This window comes from Hyperoodon ampullatus, assembly GCF_949752795.1.
Source record: "Hyperoodon ampullatus genome assembly, chromosome: 10".
Classification (NCBI taxonomy): domain Eukaryota; kingdom Metazoa; phylum Chordata; class Mammalia; order Artiodactyla; family Ziphiidae; genus Hyperoodon; species Hyperoodon ampullatus.
Window position 1 is genome coordinate 4,670,994 of NC_136923.1, and position 21,081 is coordinate 4,692,074.

Consider the following 21,081-nt stretch of genomic DNA (forward strand, 5'->3'; position numbering starts at 1 on the left):
GGTTGAACTTGATTAGTTTAAAACCACCATAGGAAAATATTTTGTAGTGTTTGTTGTTGTTGTTGTTTTGTTTTAACTTAAGGTACTTGGTTTTATAGCTCTTTGGTTAATGAATTGGGAAACATTGTGGTGGTTGGGGGCAGTCCTTCAGGGTTAGGAGCTGAGTGGTCAAGCGCCAGCCTTTGAAGACTCATGTTTCTGTTCCAAGAGCTACTTTAGTGTTCAGTCCAGAGTACTTATGAATACAGTGCCTGGGGTATAGTAACTACTCAGTAAGTGTTAGTTACTATTTACATTAGCCTGCTTAGCTCTACCAGCAAGGCTGTTTTGAAGTGCTTTGTCTAGTTTGTACTGGCAAAACAATAGGCCACTGTTCCCTGGAGCTTTTCATTCTGGAAGGACACCCCCTCACTGATAACCACCTCCCAGTACCCTTTCCAAAGCTTTACCCTTCCTTCTCACTGTGTGTCTCAGCCTGTGGCTGCAGTAGCCAGTAAAACAGGCTCTCAGGTGAGTCTTACTCCCTGACATCCATAGTCCTTGTTAAATGTTTTCCCTCACTTCTTAACATCACCAGAGGATGTTGTTTTACTTACTTCTTACATTGTGATACCTTAAAACTCGGAGGATCAAGCACCTCTTTTAGGGAAACCCAATAGAAAGATATGCCTTTCTAATACTTTGTTATTTCTGTACTCTAATACTCAGTAATATTTCCCTAACAATATTTTTGTAGTACTCAAGTTCATGTATTTCTTGCATAAAACTGCAGTTAACAGCAATAGAAATGCTAATAATTCTTTGTGGTAGAGTTAATTGGAAAAGGTTTAGGGACTATTCAGGGGATCTTTATGTCATGACCTGAAGAGACCAGGGGGTCTGTTTGATCAACACTGCTTGCACTCAAGTGATTCTGACCCAGGAGACTAGCATGCTTTTTGGACTTTAGATGATCTTCCTCAATTTAAGGCAAATGATGGCATAACTTTTCTAATAATATAAAGCTGAATTATCTGGGTTTCTAATTTAATGAGGACTTAAAAATATAAATTGATAAATTTATGAGTACCGTATTCTTAGCCCACTTTAGTAATGCAGTCTCCTTACTTCTTTTCTTACTTTGTTATTGATAGTGTTTGCCTTTAAACCCGTGAGTGAGGTGTGTTAGCACCTGGGCAGGGTTTTGCTCCTTGCTTGGTCACTAGTAACAGAAGTACAGTTGCTGATAGCAATCTAATGCTCTGTATTGAAGTTGATCTTACACCTTTCTCAGATAGCCACCTTCTTATTGAGCACACTGTGACAAGGAGCTATCCAAAAATGTGCGATTCCCACCTGCCTGAGAGGTGAACCAAGCTGTTACAACCCAAGAGAACTGATAAAGTTCCAAATTCACCTTGTCTGTATTTACCAGGGCAAGTCTTGTTTCCCAAGTGAAATGTTACTACTGATTAATATTAGTACCTATAATCGAAGAAGCTGGTGCAGCCTATCCAGATATGCTTAGTCTGCTAGCTCGTTGTCTGTGGAGGGCAAAATCTGCACCAGATGGTACCAAAGAAGAATTTTGATTACTGATGTTTTTCAAGTAGGCTGGTTTCTCTCCACCTGATAGAAGTTGCTACATCTTTCCAAACAGGTTCTCTAATGATCTTGCTTCACCATGGCTACAAATATGGAGGGGCTGGTTCAGCACAGAGTGGGGACCCAGCAGGTGGCTGAGGTGAGTGACAGGGGCTAGCAAAATAGCTGGCACCCTTGCTTTTAAAAGGAAAAGTACATCAGTGTGCACTGTTACTTTCAAAACAGTCCCAATGAAGTCAGCATGTGAGCCAAATCCAAAGCAGGATGCTGCCATTAAAGAAAAATGAAAATGACAAGAACATTTGCTCCTAAAGTTTCTTTGCATGAATAGGGTGGCCTAGATGCATACAATGAGGTGACTTTAAAAATTTTACTTTGAACAAAAACTAAGAGTCTAATGATGCTTGTCAAACTTGTGAGTATAGTTTTAAGTCAGAGGTTCTTAGTTTCTTGCACATTTGATACTCTGTTAATACTGTGTATGGTGGAAAGCGGATTCTGTGCATCCTACAGTCATTGTTGACCTTCTTCCATGTACTGGGGATTTTGCTAAGTGCTAAGAAATATGGAGGTGAATGAGCCATTGGTCCTTCCTTTAGTGTTCTCCGGGCCTGGTTAAGGAGTAATTTTAAAATGGTAAGACGTGAAAATCCATGTGAGGAAGGAAATCCTGGAGGTGGGTCTTGCATTGCAAGTAATCATTTGTTAGACAGACCTGAGGAAGCAGGGTGGGAAACTGGCAGATGCTGAGGAGGGTATCCTAAGTCAGAAACCTATGCAAAGACAGGACAGAGGCATGAAGTAGCTTGGAATGTTCAGGCAACTCGAGGTGTAAAGGAGGGAAGTAGGGCCAGATCTTTTCAGTCTGTACCAGGCCCTCTGCAAGGGCTTCAGTCCTCAACAACCTTTTGAGGTTTGGTGTGATTGCTATTCCCATTTAACAGGTGAGGAAACCAAGGCTCAAGGACAAGTAACTGGCCAAGGGCACACTGACCCAGTTCTGTTTCACTTCTTCCAGAGCTCCTCCAATAAACCATGCATCGTGCTGCAAACAGAAGCCATTAGAAGGATTCAGATTTGTGTTTTTGAACCAATAATCGTATTTCTAAGGTGAAGACACAGATTTATCAAAGGATGGACATTTAAAGAAAGGATTTTTTAAAATAAAAAATAAGTACACGAATGCCAGTTTATACCAGTAAAATTGGTGAGCAGACTTTGCAGATTTTAGATCAACCATTGACTTTAAGGCAACAGTGTAATAATCATCCCTTTCACCCAGCAAATAAGGGTTAGTGTTAACTGAAGATGAAAGCAGATAGATTTTACAAATTTTTAAATATTATATTTTTGGAAGAGCTAAAGAGCTGTGAAAGTATTGGGGTTAAAATGCTTGTGTTTATATGTTGCTTTAGTTTGTCTTAGGAACAATTACCTTGAAAATCATTGTTGGCTTTTCAAATATTTAGGGTTATTTTGCATTTAATACAGTTTCCAGTTGAGACTGACTTGGAGACTAGTACGTGGATCACTGCCTTAAGAAGTCATCACTAATTCTTTAGGAGAAGAGGTTAGTATAGTAACCTATAGTACTGACCTATAGTAATTTATAGGATAATACAAGTTTTGTGTATGTATTCAGAAAGTTTGCTAGGTAAAATTTTCTGTCAGATGCCTTACTTCCATCAAGAAATGGAATTTCATGTATTAATGTAGTGCTATTATTGTTTCCCATGGCAAAAAGCACATTTTGAGGAGACATCCAAAATAGTAAGAGGCGTTATTAATTTGGAGAACAAAAGCAATCTTCCTATTTAAAATATTCCCTAGATTTCCATGCTATTATTTTGAAATTTCAAGCTTAATGACTTTAAACTACATGTGGTAGCTGTATATAATATTAGATCAGCCAAATGAGTAAGAGAGCCTACAGTTCATCATGTTGGTGCTAAACAATAATTGAGTGGGAATGAAGTTTTTAAATTAGGGGCTATTAGCAGTCATTTGGGGACAGTTGTTTATTCAGTCAGCAGACAGTGAAGGAACATACCTCTTCCCTGCTTGTTTGCCAGAAACACACGCAGGTGAGTAATAGGACTGGGGATCCACTCACCAGAGCTCTGTGTTGCAGGGATCAGGCATGAGACAGGCTACACCAGAGGACGGGCTCTCCATAGTGGAAAGGGGGCTCTCTAGAGATCAGACAGATTGGGGTTTAAATCCAGGTCCTGCCATTTGCTATCTGGGTAACTGCCTTTTTCCTCAGTTTTCTCATCTAGAAAATGGGAGTAGTAGTAGAACCTATTATCTCATGGGCTTGTTGTGAGAAGTCATTGAAATAAAAACATGTAAGGAGGGCTTCCCTGGTGGCACAGTGGTTGAGAGTCCGCCTGCTGATGCAGGGGACACGGGTTTGTGCCCCGGTCTGGGAAGATCCCACATGCCGCGGAGCGGCTGGACCCATGAGCCATGGCTGCTGAGCCTGTGCATCCGGAGCCTGTGCTCCGCAACGGGAGAGGCCACAACAGTGAGAGGCCTGTGTACCGCAAAACAAACAAACAAACAAACAAAAAAACACATATAAGGAGCCTTAGCAGGTCCCACGCTTTTGCTCCATAAATGAGATAGAGCAACATTGTCAGTAGTGTAAATGGTTTTCTCTCAAGTCCCCAGAACAGGCTTTTTCCCTATGGACCAGATAAGTCACATTACCAAAATAAACTACAAAAGTTGGATCATACAAACGAACAACTTGATGTCCTATAATGTGCTCCGTTTTATTCAGTTATTCACAGAAACAGTTTAATATAGTGGTCAAGAATATAGACTCTGGAGCCAGATTGCCTGGTTTAAATCCTGATCCTGCCACTTGCAAACTGTGTGACCTCTCTGTTTTTTGGAATTGTTTATGAAGAGCTAATATTAATTCTTCTTTAAATGTCTGGTAAAATTCAGCAGTGAAGCCATGTGGGCTTGGGCTTTTCTTTGCAGGTAGTTTTTTAGTTCCAAATTTAGTCTCATCACTTGTTATAGGTCTGTTCATATTGTCTTTTTCTTCTTGAGTCAGTTTCAGTAGTCTGTGTCTTTTTGAGAATTTGTTCGTTTCATCTAAGTTATCTAATTTATTGTCAAAACAGTTGTTCACGGTATTCTTTTATCCTTTTTATTTCTGTTAAGCTCAGTACCAATTTCTCCTCATTCATTTCTGATTCTATTTAGTAATTTGAATCTTTTTCTTGGTCAGTCTAGCTAAAGATTTGTCAGTTTGTTGACCTTTTCAAAGAACCGCCTTTTGATTTCATTGATTTTTCTCTATTGTTTTTGTATTCTCTGTTTCATTAATTTCCACTCTCATCAAAACCACAACGAGATACCATTTTACATCCACTAGAATGGCTGGTGGGTGGGGAAGGTCCGATAACAAGTGTTGGTGAGGATGTGGAGAAATTGGAAACTTCCTATATTACTGGTAATAATGTAAAATGGTGCAGCCACTTTGGAAAACAGTCTGGCAGTTCTTCAAAGAGTTAAATATGAAGTTACCACATGACCCAGCAATTCCATTCCAAGCTATATACCCAAAAGAAATGAAAACATACGTCCACACAAAAACTTGTGCACCAACGTCTATAGTAGTATTATTCAAAATAGCCAAAAGGTAGAAATAGTCAAATGTCCATCAGCTGACAAATGAATAACAAAATGTGGTATACCCAGACAGTAGAATCTTATTCAGCTATAAAAAGAAATGAATTACTGATGCATGCTACAGCATGGATGAACCTTGACAGCATTATACTAAGTGAAAGAAACTAGTCACAAAAGACAACATATTATATTATTACATTCATATGAAATGTCAAGAACAGGGAATTCTATAGAGATAGAAAATAGGTTATAGTGGTTGCCTAGGGCTGGATATTGGAAGTGATACCTAAAGAGTATAGGGTTTCTTTTTGAGGGGATGAGATTTTTCTAAAATTTACTGTGGTGATGGTTGTATGTATGTGTGTATATACTAAAAACTATTGAATTATACACTTCAAATGGGTAGAATGTATGGTAGGTGAATTATAGCACAATAAAAGTGTTTCTTAAAAACAATACATAACAGCAACCAGATGCCACTACCAAAATTAGGAGGTATTTTCCAAAATAAAAGAACAAAAAGAAATGGAAAAAAAAAAAACTAGAGGGATTTGTGACTTCTACTTTTTAATTAGAATTATATACTTTCTAAAACAATAAAGCATGATTACATATGCAGTATATACAGTTTGATTTCAGTTTTGTAAGGTATTTATTTCTCACATGTATCTGTAGCTACATAATACAGTGTGCCAGGTGTTATGCTCAGCTCATCACCTCATTTAATACTTCCTTTAACACTATAAGGAAAGTATTATTATTTTCCCCACTTTAAGTGGGGGAAACTGAGAGGTAGAGAGATTACTTTGCCATATCTGAGTGACTTCAGAGCCTAGACTTTTACACTACACAGTAAGTTCATTTTTTATTTTATTAAAAACATTTTTTCTTCTAGAGCGCAGGCTCAGCGGCCACCGTGGCTTACGGGCCCAGCCGCTCCACGGCATGTGGGATCTTCCCGGACCGGGGCACGAACCCATGTCCCCTGCATCGGCAGGCAGACTCTCAACCACTGCGCCACCCGGGAAGCCCTAGTTTTGTTTTTTTTAATCAGTGTTAGACATTGCCCTTTTTTGGGAGAGAGGTGTTTTTTTTAAGTTTTAATTGTGGTAAAATATAAAATTTACCATTATAACCATTTTTAAGCATATAGTTCTATGGCTAACTACATTATTCTGTAACCATCACCCCTACCCATCTTCAGAACTTTTCATCTCCCCAAACTGAAACTCTGTACCCTTTAAACACTAACATCCATTCCCTCCTCCCCTCTATCCCTGCAGTATTTTATTCTTTTTGAGGCTATTGTAAATGGATTTGTTTACTTAATTTTTTTTGAGCATCATTGTTAACAGTGTAGAAATGCAACTGATTTTTGTGTTGATTCTGTATCCTGCAACTTTGCTGAATTTGTTTATTCTAGTCTGTGTGTGTGTGTGTGTGTGTGTGTGTGAGACATCTTTAGGTTTTCCTATGTGGAAGATCATGTCATCTGTGAATAAAGATAATTTTACTTCTTCTTTCCCAATTTGGATGCCTTGTACTTATTTTTCTTGTCTAATCATTCTGGTTGGAACTTCTAGTATATTGAGTAGAAGAGGTGAAAGCAGTCATCCTTGGCTTCCTGATCTTAAAGGAAAAATTTTCAGTCTCTCATCACAAAATGTGATGTTAGCTGTGGGTTTTTCACATATGACCTTTATTATGTTGAGGTAGTTTCTTTCTATTCCTAGTTTGTTGGATGTTTTTATCATGAAAGGGTGTTGAATTTTGTCAGGAATAAACCCTACTTGATCATGTGTATAATCTTTTTAATATGCTGCTGATAACAGTTTGCTTGTATTTTGTTGAGGAATTTTGCATTGGTATTCATAAGGGATATTGATCTGCAGTATTCTTTTCTTGCAGTGTCTTTGCCTGACTGGTATCAGGGCAATGCTGGCTTCATAGAATGAGTTTGGGAGTGTTCCCTCTTCTTCAGTTTTTTGGAAGAGTTTGAGATGGATGGTGTTAATTCTACTTTAAATGTTTGGTATAATTCACTAGGGCTGGTCCAGGGCTTTTTGAGGGGTGGGGAGGCTTCATTACTGATTCAGTCTTCTTACTAGTTATAGGTCTACTCAGATTTTCTATTTCTTCATGATTCAGTCTTGGTAGGTTGTATATTTTTAGGAATTTGTCCATTTCGTCTCAGTTATCCAGTTTGTTGGTATACAGTTGTTCATAGTACTCTCTTAAAATCCTCTTTATTTCTGCAAAATCAGTAATAAGTTTCTGCTTTCATTTCTGGTATTAGACATTTTTTGACTTAGTATATAAATAAACTTTAGTTTTCATTCGGTGCCTCACACGCCCATATCTTCCCTTCATTCTCCCAATAAAAGTGTATCCTCTTTGCATAAATTAATGTTCTGTTACCTAACTATGACATTATCACATATACTTCCTAGTATCTCCAATACAGTTGTAGAACCCTCTGAATACTATTCTTCATACAAATACATCAGAGGAATTTTCAGTTTCCTTTATTTTCCTGTGAAAACATTCCTCCTAAAGTCCTCTGACCTCCTGCTCCAGTCCCTACTGATTGCTTTTTAAGCCTGCTGCACAGCTGTCATCCTTTATTTGTCTCTTGTTTGGGATTCTTTCCTTGAATTCATGTTTTTTTTCCCTTTTTTAAAAAGAATGTAAATAACACGCTCCAAAAACTTCCTAAGAAAGAGTGCATCAGAGATGAATTGTTTTTAGATCTTGCATATCTAAACGTGTCTTTATTTACACCCACATGCTTGAGTGATAGTTTGACTGGGGATAGAAATCTAAGTTGAAAATAATAATTTTACCTCAGAATTTCAAGGCATCATTTTATTGTCTTCCAGCTTTGAGAAGGCCATTTACTTCTTGATTCTTGTAGGTGTCTCTCTCCCTCTTTCTCTCTCTTGCCTTTTCTGTCCTCTACCTCCATTGTTAAGATCTTTTCTTCATCCCTGTTGTTCTGAAATTTCATAGTAATGTCTCTTAGTGCAGTTTTTCTTTTATACATTATACTGAGCACTCAGAGGGTCCTTTCAATCTAGAAACTCACGACCTCCTGTTCTACGAAATTGTTTTACAGTAGTTTTCTGATAATATCTTCCCTCAGTATTTTTCCAGTCTCTTTCCAGAACTCCTAATTAATTGGATACTGGAGCTCTTGAACTAATCATTTCTTCATTTTTTCTCTTCTGTTTCTAGCTCTTTCTGCTGCTTCTACTTTCAGGGAGCTTTCCAACTTAGATCTGTCTTCAGGTCTTACCAGTTGCTTGAGCATATTTAATCTTGCTGTGCCAGTGTCCCCAACTATCAAATGGGGTTAATGATTATACTTATTGTAGAGGATTATTGTGAGAATTCAGTTAGTGTGTCTAAAGCATGTCACGTAGTAATAATACAGCGTGGCAAATAGTCACTGCCCAGCTCCTGCTGCTGCTGCTGCTGCTGTTGTTTCTTCAACATTGTTTTCTTCTTTCCTATCTTATTTTTCATTTTAGGAACTTTTTTCTGTTTTTCTTTTATAGCAACTTTTTCTTTTATTTTCCTTTCTTAATTGAAATTTGATTGGTTGTTTTGAGCATCAGTACACAGACATTTCAGTTTGTACACAATTTGTAACGTATGTACCAAACATCTAAAAAACCATGTAGTTGTCTTTCCTAAAGTTATTCCAGCTTAAAATTTGGCAGCAAATTTTTCTGTAAGAGGATATCAAGTACGAGTATCTTCACGTGTTGATAAACTGTTACATTGTAAGTCCCATTAATTCACAATTTTTAATATCATATACATACTCAAATTTTCAGTCTTTCACAGCACATTAACAAAGTTACTAGGAAGATGGACCAGCATGATGAAAGATGTTACAGAGAGCAGGCAGTTCTAAAAGGCAGGGCCAAGATCAAGGGGTGGTTTTCTTTAGGAAACAATTTTACTGAAAACAACATGAGAACAGAAGTAATTTTAAATGTTCAAGGCGTATTAAATGCACGACTAGGACTCCAAGTTGTCATTTAGTATGATTTATATAGTAGGAAATGAAAAGTACCCCCATCCTTGGCATGTTAAGCCGAACATCCAAGACAATCAAAGCCTCCTGCACTCAATACCCCACTATTTTGGTTGTATCGAAAAATAAGCAACAGCAAATGACTCACCTCGCAAAAAAAAAAAAATTTAGTCTTGAAAAATTGGATGTGGTGGGATTTCCTCCTTCTTAGAAATGTTTCTAGATATACTTTAAAAAAACCTTGTGTTTACGAAATAGTTGATAACGTTATTCCTCCGCATTGTACAAGAAGTGAGACAGGGACCACTGGTAAGACTTGGTGTGTGATATTCATCAGACTTGGCTTCTTTCTCTCCTGCTTCATCAGAGGCTGGACTCTCCCCCTTTCAGTTCTCTGTTTTCTGCAAGTAAACCTTCTTTAGTTTCTTGGTTCTTGAGCCACTTCGGCCTGTTTTCCCTTTGATCCCCTGTTCTCGTTTCCCTTTTTGGCTTTGTTTCCACTTTCACAGGAGCAGGTTTAGCTGATAACCTTGCCCATCTCTTGGGTACCTCCATCCCCGCCCCTTGGGGAGAGCTGCCCTTCCTTTGGGTGGAGCCTGGGCCGCTCCAGATCCCAGAGGAACTGGGCCTCCTGCGCTGTCCCTTCCTGCCCTCTTCCGCCCAGGCCTTGCAACCCGACGTGGAGTGGTGGGAGAACCAGACCAAACCGTGTGGCAACTTTTTGTTGTCTCATGTATGCAGTAGTTTGTCCTCTTCTTGTGAGGGGTGATAATTGCAGTTTTTTGCTGTTTTTACTTTTCTTTTGCTGCTTCCATAGGTGCTGTTTTATCCAAGTTCCTTTTTGTTTCTTTTAGTTCCTTTATTTCATAAGGAAGCTTTTCTCAAGTGGCTAATGATCCTTATTGTTGGTTCACATTTTAAAATGAAGCACTTAAAACTGAAAACAAAAACAAACATGTTTTTTGTACAGGAGTAAGGCTTGTCAACTTTTGGTTTCATTTTACTTTGGGGTGACTAGATAGGCACCCACACATTTTGTTTGGAGGGTGCCCCAGGTGTCACTATCCATAGGTTTCTTTTCTGGGGCCATTCAGGTTTTGGAGGCAAGAATTCTTTGGGGGTGGGGGTGATTTATGCCTTTTCTCCAGTATTTTTATTGTTGTTGATTTTAAAGTTATGGCACAAAGTGAGGGTTTGAGGTTCAATATTTAATCTACTCTTTGCAAACTGAAGAAGGGTGGCTCCCTCCTCGCTGTGAAGATGTTTTGATGTCTCTGGTCTGGGGCCTGGTGCGCTGCACTTTCCCTGCAGGGGAATGAGGAAGTGGTGGTCATGTGATGAGTCACATGGCTGCACCACAGGTATTCAGCCAGACTCTGGTTTTCAGCCTGTTTCTAAACCCAGCTTTCTGTGGAACTGAGGGATCTAGTACTGAGCCCTTCCGGGGTTCTGGGGTGGGAATTAGCTTGTTTCTCATTAGTATTCCCCTCTATAGTCATTTGGAGTTCAGCTTTGTTCATCCTGCTGAGTCAGTTTCCACTCCACCAACTACTTTCCCTGTTCCTAGAGTTTGTTAGTATTTGTGATCCACTGTCATCTCCTTGACTATTCTTCTTGTCCTTGTGGATCTGTACATTTTCTTAATCCTTTACTCATGCTTAAATGTGATTTGTTAAAGGAATAGAGATAATAAATGCATGTATTTGCTATATTTAACTGGAAGTAAGGGAAAGTATTACTAGTAAAGCAAATTAAAGTTGTTCACTGGTAGACTTCAAGGTACTTCATAAGTATGCATTTATCCATTCAACGAGTATTTAAGGAGGGCTTCTTGTGTGCCGTGTGCTAGGCATTGTTCTAGTTTTTAAGATACTCTGCTCTCATGAAGCTTCTATCCTATTGGGAAACAACCAATATCTAAACAAACGAAAAATGTCAAGAGAGCAGTAAGTGCTATAAAGAAAAGTGAAGAGATAGAAAGTGATAAGAGTACTATCTAAGCACATTCAGGGAAGACTTCTTAGAAGGTGACAAATTTTTTTTTAATTATCATTTTTTAAAATTTATTTATTTTTGACTGTGTCAGCTCTTATTTGTGGCACGTGGGATCTTCGTTGAGGCATGCCGGATATTTCGTTGGGGCACACGGGCTTCTCTCTAGTTGTGGCGTGCAGGTTTTCTCTTCGCTAGTTGTGGCGCGCAGGCCCCAGGGCGTGTGGGCTCTGTAGTTGCGGTGCGCGGGTTCCAGAGCGCATGCGCTCTGTAGTTTGCGGCATGCAGGCTCTCTAGTGGAGGTGCACGAGCTCAGTAGTTGTGGCGCGTGGGCTTAGTTGCCCTGTGGCATGTTAGTTCCCTGACCAGGGATTGAACCCGCGTCCCCTGCATTGTAAGGCGGATTCTTTACCACTGGACCACCAGGGAAGTCCCAGATGGTGACATTTAAATGGAGACCTGAGTGAAGTAAGAGAGTGATTCAGATATGAGTATCAGGGCGTGGGGTAACATTCCAGGTAGGGAAGAGGGGAGCGTGCTTGGCGCAGTAGAGGAACCATGAAGAGGCCTGTGTGGCAGGAGTGCAGGGGGTGAGGGAGAACGTGGTGGGAGGTGAGGTCAGGGGGGTAGGTAGGGCCAGGTCTTCTTGGATTATATAGGCTATGGTCAGGAATTTGTATTTTATTCTGTGTAATTGGGTAGCCATTGGAGAGTTAGAGCAGGAGATTGGCCTGTCTTTGAGGGTTGAACTAGGAGCCTGCTGATTGTGCAAACTGCTACAGTCAGACCCTGACCTGACAGACCATACTCTTCTTCATTGAAGGTGGGCAGTTTGAGGTACTCCCCGGTTTTAAACCATGGCTACCCATAGTCCCTGCTGTGGAATTTACCTGCGTGGCCACGTCCATAGCACATTACCCCTGGTCTCCTTCGTCTACAGCTGATTCAGCCAACCTGTATCCCTGATGGACTGATTGAACTGATAAGATTCCTACTCTTAACAATTGGAAAACAAGCATTTTTGTTTTTACATGAAATATGCGTTTCTGGAAAACCTTGTGTTCTACACACTAAAAATAACAGAGCTGGGCTTCCCTGGTGGTGCAGTGGTTAAGAATCTGCCTGCCAACGCAGGGGACACAAGTTCAAGCCCTGGTCTGGGAAGATCCCACGTGCCATGGAACAACTAAGCCCGTGCGCCACAACTACTGAGCCTGTGCTTTAGAGTCCATGAGCCACAACTACTGAGCCCGCATGCCTAGAGCCTGTGCTCTGCAACAAGAGAAGCCACTGCAATGAGAAGCCCACGCACCACAATGAAGAGTAGCCCCCGCTCGTCGCAACTAGAGAAAGCCTGCACACAGCAACAAAGACACAGCACAGCCAAAAATAAAAATAAACTAACTAACTAACTAAGTAACTAACAGAGCTTATGGAAAAATAGCATTCAGGGTGGCCCAGAGCACTAACAAAAATAGCAATCCTAATAAAAATGCTAGTATAATTAAAAAGACATGTTAAATTCCTAATAATCAAACATTAGAGTAAGTATAGGATTTTGTCTTAAAAACAAGGTGAAAGCTTTATGGAAGAAGATATAAGGAAGGGTTAAAGATGGTGAATTATTGCATAAATGCGTAAAGATTAGGGAGAACCATGCAATGAGCTTTTCCAAGACACAGAACACATGGCCAGAATGAGACAAGTGGATGAACCTGGTATGAATAGGCATCGTGCATGACACTGAATTCCTGTTAGCTTAGATGCCCATGTGCTTTGCATTCTGTGGCTCTACACTGTGATACAAAGCATTAAGGAATTGGGAGCAGTCACTTGTAAATCAGTGTGATTTCAAGTGTTATACTGCCATCATTTCTCTGTTTACAACTTTGTAGAATCAAAATCACATTACAGAAATAACCTTGCAACAGAACATACTTTGCCAACAATGATACCTGTTGAACCCTTACTATGTGCTAGGTACTGCACATAAGCTCTGTATCATCTTGCTTAATCTTAACATAATGCCTGTGAAACGGTGCTCTCACTTTTCATAGTTAAGGAAGCTAAGGCACAGGAGAGGGTTAAATAACGTGTCTACTGGCATATGGTCAGTAAAAGGTGACATTCGACCCTGGAGTTAAAAGATCATACAGTGTCAGGGCTTGAGATGATGCCATGTGTAAGCCCAAGTTGTTGCAGAACGTAGAAGCAGAGAAAGGTGGTCCTCAGAGAGAAGCTGGAGAGTGACTCTCAGACTCTCAGAAAAAAACAAAGGGGGAGTGAGCGGGTGGCCTGAGAAAGAGATAGAGAAGCTGCCTCACAGCTCTCCCCTTCCCAAATAGCACAGTCATACATCCTGAGACTGGGTTCTGTGAGTGTCCTTCCAACGAATTTCCCCTTTCATTTGAGTAAGTTTGAGTGTCATTTGTAACCAATCACTGACAAAAGCACCCAAACCCTCCCAATTCTATTTGATATGTATCTGGCATGTCCCATTTTGGGGATAGAAACTTCAGTTTTCAGTAAGTAGATTAATTTGACTCATTTTCCCTATGAAATTGAGTAAGTTATCTCTTGGGGTTCAAGCCCATGGTGCTCAGATACGCACATGAATTGGTTTTGGGTGGGGAAGGTGCTGTGGAGAGGGGGAAAGTCAGGAACAGAGGGAGAGGGCTTGAATTAGCTCCAGTGTTTTGTCTTAGTTTCTCTTTGAAGGGTCAAGTGAAATCTATTCTGAAGTAACAGTGTGTGGCCATCGTCCTGAATTTTATGGAGCCATTTCCTTTTGTCTATGACTTTACCACCTATGTATATATTGCTACATTCTTTTTCTTTTTTAATTAATAAATAATTTAATTTAATAAAAAATAATAATTAAATAATAAAAAATAATAATTAATTTAATAAATAAAATTATTTATTTTTGGCTGCAGTGGGTCTTTGTTGCTGCATGCGGGCTTTTCTCTAGTTGTGGCAAACGGGGGCTACTCTTCGTTGTGGTGCTTGGGTTTCTCATTGCGGTGGCTTCTCTTGTGGAGCACAGGTTCTAGGTGTGTGGGCTTCAGTACTTGCAACATGTGGGCTCAGTAGTTGCGGTGCACGAGCTATAGGCGTGCAGGCTCAGTAGTTGTGGCTCACAGGCTGTAGAGTGCAGGCTCAGTAGTCGTGACGCATGGACTTAGTTGCTCCGTGGCATGTGGGATCTTCGCAGACCAGGGCTCAAACCCGTGTCCCCTGCATTGGCAGGCAGATTCTTGTTTGTTTGTTTGTTTATTGTTTTTTTTTTGCGGTACGCGGGCCTCTCCCTGTTGTGGCCTCTTCTGTTGCGGAGCACAGGCTCCAGACGCGCAGGCTCAGCGGCCATGGCTCACGGGCCTAGCCGCTCCGCGGCATGTGGGATCTTCCCGGACCAGGGCACGAACCCGTGTCCCCTGCATTGGCAGGCGGACTCTCAACCACTGCGCCACCAGGGAAGCCCAACCTTTCTTTATTACATGAATAAACATGTTCTTTTTTGGTCTTTTTTTTTCACATGCGTGTCATCTAGTTGTAATCCTCGTGTGCATACAACTTTGTATCTTATGATTTCACAGAATGTTAATTTCACAGACTAAATGTCATCATCCTTTCCACAGGCTACTACATAGCCTACGTGACCATCATTTTTCATAGCTACATAATTTTGTATCAAGGGAGCATAGCATAATTTACTAACCCATCTCCTAGTTTAAGACATTTAAGTTGCTTTTGACCTTTCTGTATTATAAATTAACACTGATAAATATATCCATGCTTTACCAGTCAAGGAATCTAATAGCAAATAACATCAGAAACCAACTGTTGCTGATATAAAGAGAAATGAGATTTTTAAAAAACATTGACTTAGAATATATGTGAGAGGGCTTCCCTGGTGTTGCAGTGGTTGAGAGTCCGCCTGCCGATGCAGGGGACACGGGTTCGTGCCCCAGTCTGGGAAGATCCCACATGCCGTGGAGTGGCTGGGCCTGTGAGCCATGGCCGCTGAGCCTGCATGTCCAGAGCCTGTGCTCCGCAACGGGAGAGGCCACAGCAGTGAGAGGCCCGCGTACCACAAAAAAAAAAAAAAAAAAAAAAAATGTGAGGATGGATGGATGGATGGATAGATAACTTACTTGACAGAGTTACCAGGAGAGCTGGAGAACTAGCTTTGCATCTAGGAACTGCACCCAGATCTCACTGAAGAGCTGGTCTGAATCTGTGGCTGCACACCACACCGCCAAGGCCAGACATGGGGCTCCTGCTGCTAGTGCAAAGTCTCCGCATCTGATCGACCCCCTGCCCTCCTCCAAGGGAGGCCAGACCTCCAAGTATCTGGTATTTTCTGCCTCTACAGTTGGAGATGGGCTCTGCCTTATCTGAACCCCTGAGAGAGGAAATTCCATATTCCCTAGAAAAATAATTTAGGATTACACACTGATAAAGCCATTTCTGTATTTAGGATAGTTTGTGTAAGGTGGTTTCCTGAAAGTAGAATTACCAGGCCAGAGGGCATGAACACATTTTTTTGATGAGAGGAGCAGACCTGTTGACCTCAACAGTTGGACCTTGGAGCTTTTTGCTTCCTTGGATTCATCTTTTCTTTAACATGTCATTTACTGGCTGTACTTAGTGAATAGAGTGTTATGTTTCTTAGGACTTTAAATAGTTGTTGAGGTGGAAGGACTTTTAGTCACTGCTTTAAAAAAGGATAATCATCTTTTTTACTCTTGAATAATTTTTCCCCTTTCGGTTGGGGTGCCTAGGTTTGTGCTAGAATCTGAAAAATGGATGGCATATTCTTTTAACTTAGATTGTTTTAAGTTTCCACTCCACATACAAACTTGTGGAGTGGAAATTCATTATTTATGGCAGTGTGAACTTATTTCTTTTTAATTTCCTTCCTCTTTCAATCGCCTCCTCCCATCCTACATAAAAGTAAATATCCATATATTTCTTCCTACTCTTCCCCCAGGCTTTCATTTGTTTTGTTTGGTTTAGGGTGATTGACCAGCATTCACTCCATGTCATACAGGAGGCAAGTGCTCTTATTTCCCAGCCCCACCTCTCTGTGACCTCCCCCAGGAGCTCCCTTTCCTCTGTGGCCTTGGGGAAAGGGGGAGGCTTAGATTTGAAGCCATTCCACAGTCCCTCATTTGCCCTGACGACACGTGTTCATCTTCTCACCAGAACAGGAGGCTTCGGAGGCTAGAGTTCTGACCTGTATTCACATGCCTGTTAAGTGGTGGGTGGATGTAGTAAAATGTTTGTTAACGGAGCCCGGTGCTGTTATTCTTATGGGTGTTTTTATATGTAATGCAGATGGTTATGATGTTGCCTTCCCTTTCAGTGAAGGAGGAACTTGCAAAGACCCCATGTCTTTAAAAATATTGACCTAATGTACTGTGAAGTTGAAAATGCTATATGCAGAATGTGGTATTTCTGAGTTCTCCAAATCTTCCCTTTAATCCTTATAGTTTTAAAACTGTTTTGAGTTGGTTGTACTCCAAGGTAACGTTCTCCTGAGCTGTCAGTTCAGGAAAGGTGGTCTGGGGTGGGGGCCAGCATTTAATAAAGGCAACAATCTAGGTGAAGGGAGAACTTGGTAAAGCAAAGTTACATCTTCCCTAGAAACAATTAATCATATTATTAGACAGACTGCCTCAGCAGCTGGTGAAACAGCAGGAACATGACAATTTTGCTTCCTTAGTTACAGGGAGTGATAGTGTACTTGACCTTCAGCAGAGCAGGGTTATAGAGAGGGCATCTTTAAACAGCTCTGTCTGGTTTTGGTGAATGGAATCTGCACTGGCAGTTTGAAAGCACATGCCGATGAGTTCCACCACCAACCCTGGCTGTTTTGGTTGGACTTTCTGGCTGGGGAAGTTGCTGAGAAAAAATGTAAATAAAGCTGCAGAGAGCCATTGGCATGGTAAGTGCAGTGTTCTGCAGAAAAATAAGACTAATTTTGAAGCCTTTTCTTGTTCTGTTTCTGGAGGCAAGTCTCCTTGTAATGCAGTATATTTCATAGGCAATTGTTTTTATAGCAGGTGGTAAAAATCAGTGGATTTAGATGCCTAATATGTATTTGAAGGAAGTCAGTTTAGTGTCTATTGCTATGCTTAGCACCTAGCAAATTATTTCTTCATGGGAACTTGTATTTGAGTGTGCTGGGTAGACCCAAGTGGAGCAAGAGCTGTTTGTTTGTGGTGGTTGTTGTTGTTTTCAGTAGGTTAACCTGCCTCTGAACAGAGTATGTGAACCTGTTCTTAAATACCTCTTTGTTTTATATAATTGGGGGTAGTAGTCATTGATTTTGGATCTTTGTTTTTGTGCCAAGAAATTTAGGGCTGTAGTTTTATCTTTTTAAACATACTATCAACTTGAAAATTTTCAAACTGGTTAATCAATTCTGATTTAAGTGAGGTGGATTTATGAATATTGAGGTTTGATTCTTCCAGTGGCTTTAGTATAACGAAGAGCTGCCCTTGCCACTCAACAGGAGTAATTCTTTAGGAACATGGACACTGGCAGTATAAGGTTCTGGTCCTTTGTATGAGGTGAGCCGCGAGCACTTTCAATTACCAGCAGCCTCCTCTGGCTTCCTCCCTCTGTGGTACAAGTTGCTGAACAAAGAGAGGTTAACTCTTTGCCCATTGACCCTTCACCACACTTATTTGGTGGTCCTTTGAAATAAAAATAAAAGGAGGATGTGGTACATTTCAGTTCAGGCTGGAGGTGTCCCCTGCCTGAAGCCCTTTACCCACTTAGGCAGTTGTTTACATTGTTCATTATTTCACTGGGAATGTTAAGGAGAAGTGGAAGTTCCTGATTGAGATCAGTAACATGTTGAGTCTGCAGGATCTGTTATTTCCCCCACCCCTACAGGGTGTGAACTTTGTTGCCCTATTAATAACCCATGGGAATGTTGCAGCCAAAAATCAGGATCAGAATAAATTATAGATTTAGAAACTTAATTTTTGCTTATTAGCTGAATGCTTTGGGCATTCTGTTCAACCTAGGAGTTCATCCTTTACCGAATGACTGCATGTTAACACAGAAATTTTTCCTAAAAGTTATTCCCCCCAAAATGCTGCCAAGGCAATGTCATGTTATGGTGAAATAGAGAAGGTTCTCACTCCAGGTTAAAAAGGTATGTACTTTCCCATCAGCCACATATACTCGTGTGTCAGTGGAGGCCATATGCCTTGGTTTATTTATATGATAAACTGCCAAGGCAGGTGTTGTACATACCTGCAGGATGTTTAACTAGCAGATAGATACAAGAGTGGAGTAAAACAAAAAGAGGTCTAGGCAGAGTCCCAGCATCAGGACTGTAAAAAAGATGGCTTCTTTATTCTTGAAGTTAAAAAGTACTCATTCTCGGGCTTCCCTGGTGCTACAGTGGTTGAGAGTCCGCCTGCCGATGCAGGGGACACGGGTTCGTGCCCCGGTCTGGGAAGATCCCAAATGCCGCGGAGCGGCTGGGCCCGTGAGCCATGGCCGCTGAGCCTGCACGTCCGGAGCCTGTGCTCCGCAACGGGAGAGGCCACAACAGTGAGAGGCCCACGTACCGAGAAAAACAAAAAACAAACAAACAAACAAACAAAAAGTACTCATTCTCTAACCAGTCATTGTGGGGCCTGATACGTGCCTGGCCTTAGGAGCAAAAGGAACTGTTCCTTCCTGCCCTCTGAGGTAGACTTGAGCAGGTACTATGAGGGCCCTGTGGAGAGTGCTAAGATACAGGCACTCTGGGAGCCCAAAGCAGGACTTGTGCACCAATCCGGGGGGTCAGAGACAGCTGACCAGACGAGCTGGTCTTTCATGAACTCTTTAGACAGTAAACATTTGTGTGTTGGGTAAAGCATGGTTAACTTTAGAAAGGATGTGAAATGGAAGTGACGATTTTACCCTTTAAGTGTGAGTCAGACACCATGCCCTGGAAGACCTGTATCCAAATGTACTTTCACACCCTGCTTGCTCATGGTTTAATTGAGTCCTTTGGACTAGCTGTTTCCGTGTCAAAGTGCAAGTGCTCTGGTCAGGTACAATACACACCTGGGTGTTGCTGGGCATTTACACTTCACTGTGAACTAAATGAGCGTGTCCTTCGCAGCTGGAGCAGATTGAAGGGGTAGAAAGTAAGCTAAGGCAGAGGGCCAAGACTTACTTCAGACACTGAAAAGGTAGGCAGGAAAGGATGGAAAGGAGATGCTTCTACCGGTCAGAAATGCATCTAATATTTTTATGTCATTGAGTTTTTATCATTGTACTAAATGATATTCAACAGAATGCTTCAGGAAAAAAAGTGGACTTCCTGCTTTGATGTCTGTTCATAATATTAGGCTCGAAGTTCTCACAGCTGCAAGAATTTCTGGGAGATCCCATCAAGACATCACTTTGCCTTCAAGGCAGATCATATCTAAACTGCCCGTGGTGCCAGTAGAACACACCTTCTTTCTAAAGGCCACAGGAGTAGGGGATCCCAAGTATTTTCCCATTTACCTGTCACTTCTGGAGTTAAGCATCCTTCCCTTGAATCCCAGGGATATTTAAGACTGTTCACCCAATCTAAATTTATTACTGAGGGACTTCCCTGGTGGTACAGTGGGTGAGACTCCGTGCTCCCACTGCAGGGGGCTCGGGTTCCGTCCCTGGTTGAGGAACTAGATCCTGCATGCATGCCGCAACTAAGAGTTCACATGCCACAACTAAGAAGTCTGCATGCCTCAACTAAGACCCGGTGCAGCCTAAATAAATAAATAAATATTTTTAAAATAAATAAATGTATTACTGAGCCCATCGCCAGCATGACCCTTGCCCCCTCTCAGCAAATCTGTGGAGGTCTTCGGGATTCTCATGTAAAAGGAATCATAAAATTTGCAAGCGTATTCCTTAACGTGGGGGAACCAGAGTCCAGGGGCTTTAAACCGGAGCTCAGGCAGGGTCTGAAAGCTGGCAAATAGTCTTGGCACCCAACCCGCACTTCCTCCCCTGTAGCTGTCCACCCACCGCTGCAGGTGCTGGAATGCAGGGCCACTTCCAGTTGCTGTGCACACCCAGTGTGCAGCGCCAGGGTGGCACAGGGTCAGTGCTTAGCAGGTTCCAGTGAAGCGTGGACAAGGGTCACTTTGGCCTACTGACTTAGAAAGCTTCTCTGAGTCCCTGTGAAATACTTTTTGAATACTGTTATTCTTTTAAATAAAGTTTTTATTGTATAACATACATATGTTCACAATTCATAAGTGTGTAACACAATAAATTATCATAGAGGGAACATTCCCATGTAACCATTACACAGGTTAAGAACAGAATAGAATTTCCTGTCTTCTCCCAATCACTGCCCCCACTCTGCTCCCTAAAAGTGACCTTTTTTAAAAAATTAATTAATTAATTTATATTGGCTGCTCCGGGTCTTAGTTGTGGCACGTCGGATCTTAGTTGCAGCATGCATGTGGGATCTAGTTCCCTGACCAGAGATCGAACCTGGGCCTGTTGCATTGGGAGTGTGGAGTCTTACCCACTGGACCACCAGGGAAGTCCCAAAAGTTTTTAATTTTGAGAAAGTTCGTTTTATCTTTCGTTTCTTTATTTTGCTTTAAGTGTAATAGCTAAGAAATCATTGCCTAAGGCAAGGTCATGAAGATTTACACCTATGTTTTCTAATTTTTGTGGATAATGTGAGGTATATTTTCTTATAAAAAGAAAATAAGAATTTTTCATTCAAGAAGCATCTCACTAGTACAATTAATCATGTGTAACAAAGATATTTATACACTGTTTATAACTCAGGC

At 41.1% G+C, this 21,081-nt stretch overlaps 1 protein-coding gene across 2 annotated transcripts in view; it reads left to right on the forward strand.

The window, feature by feature from the left end:
- Positions 1-1,663: 1,663 nt before the first annotated feature.
- Positions 1,664-21,081, forward strand: part of NR2C2 (nuclear receptor subfamily 2 group C member 2) — a gene marked incomplete at its 5' end in the record, with an annotated part of 64,544 nt that continues 45,126 nt past the window's right edge. For both annotated transcript variants that reach the window (XM_079712934.1, XM_079712935.1), the window contains one exon: positions 1,664-1,723. In XM_079712934.1, the coding sequence (XP_079569060.1) occupies positions 1,664-1,723 (60 nt within the window). The remainder of the gene's footprint in view (positions 1,724-21,081) is intronic.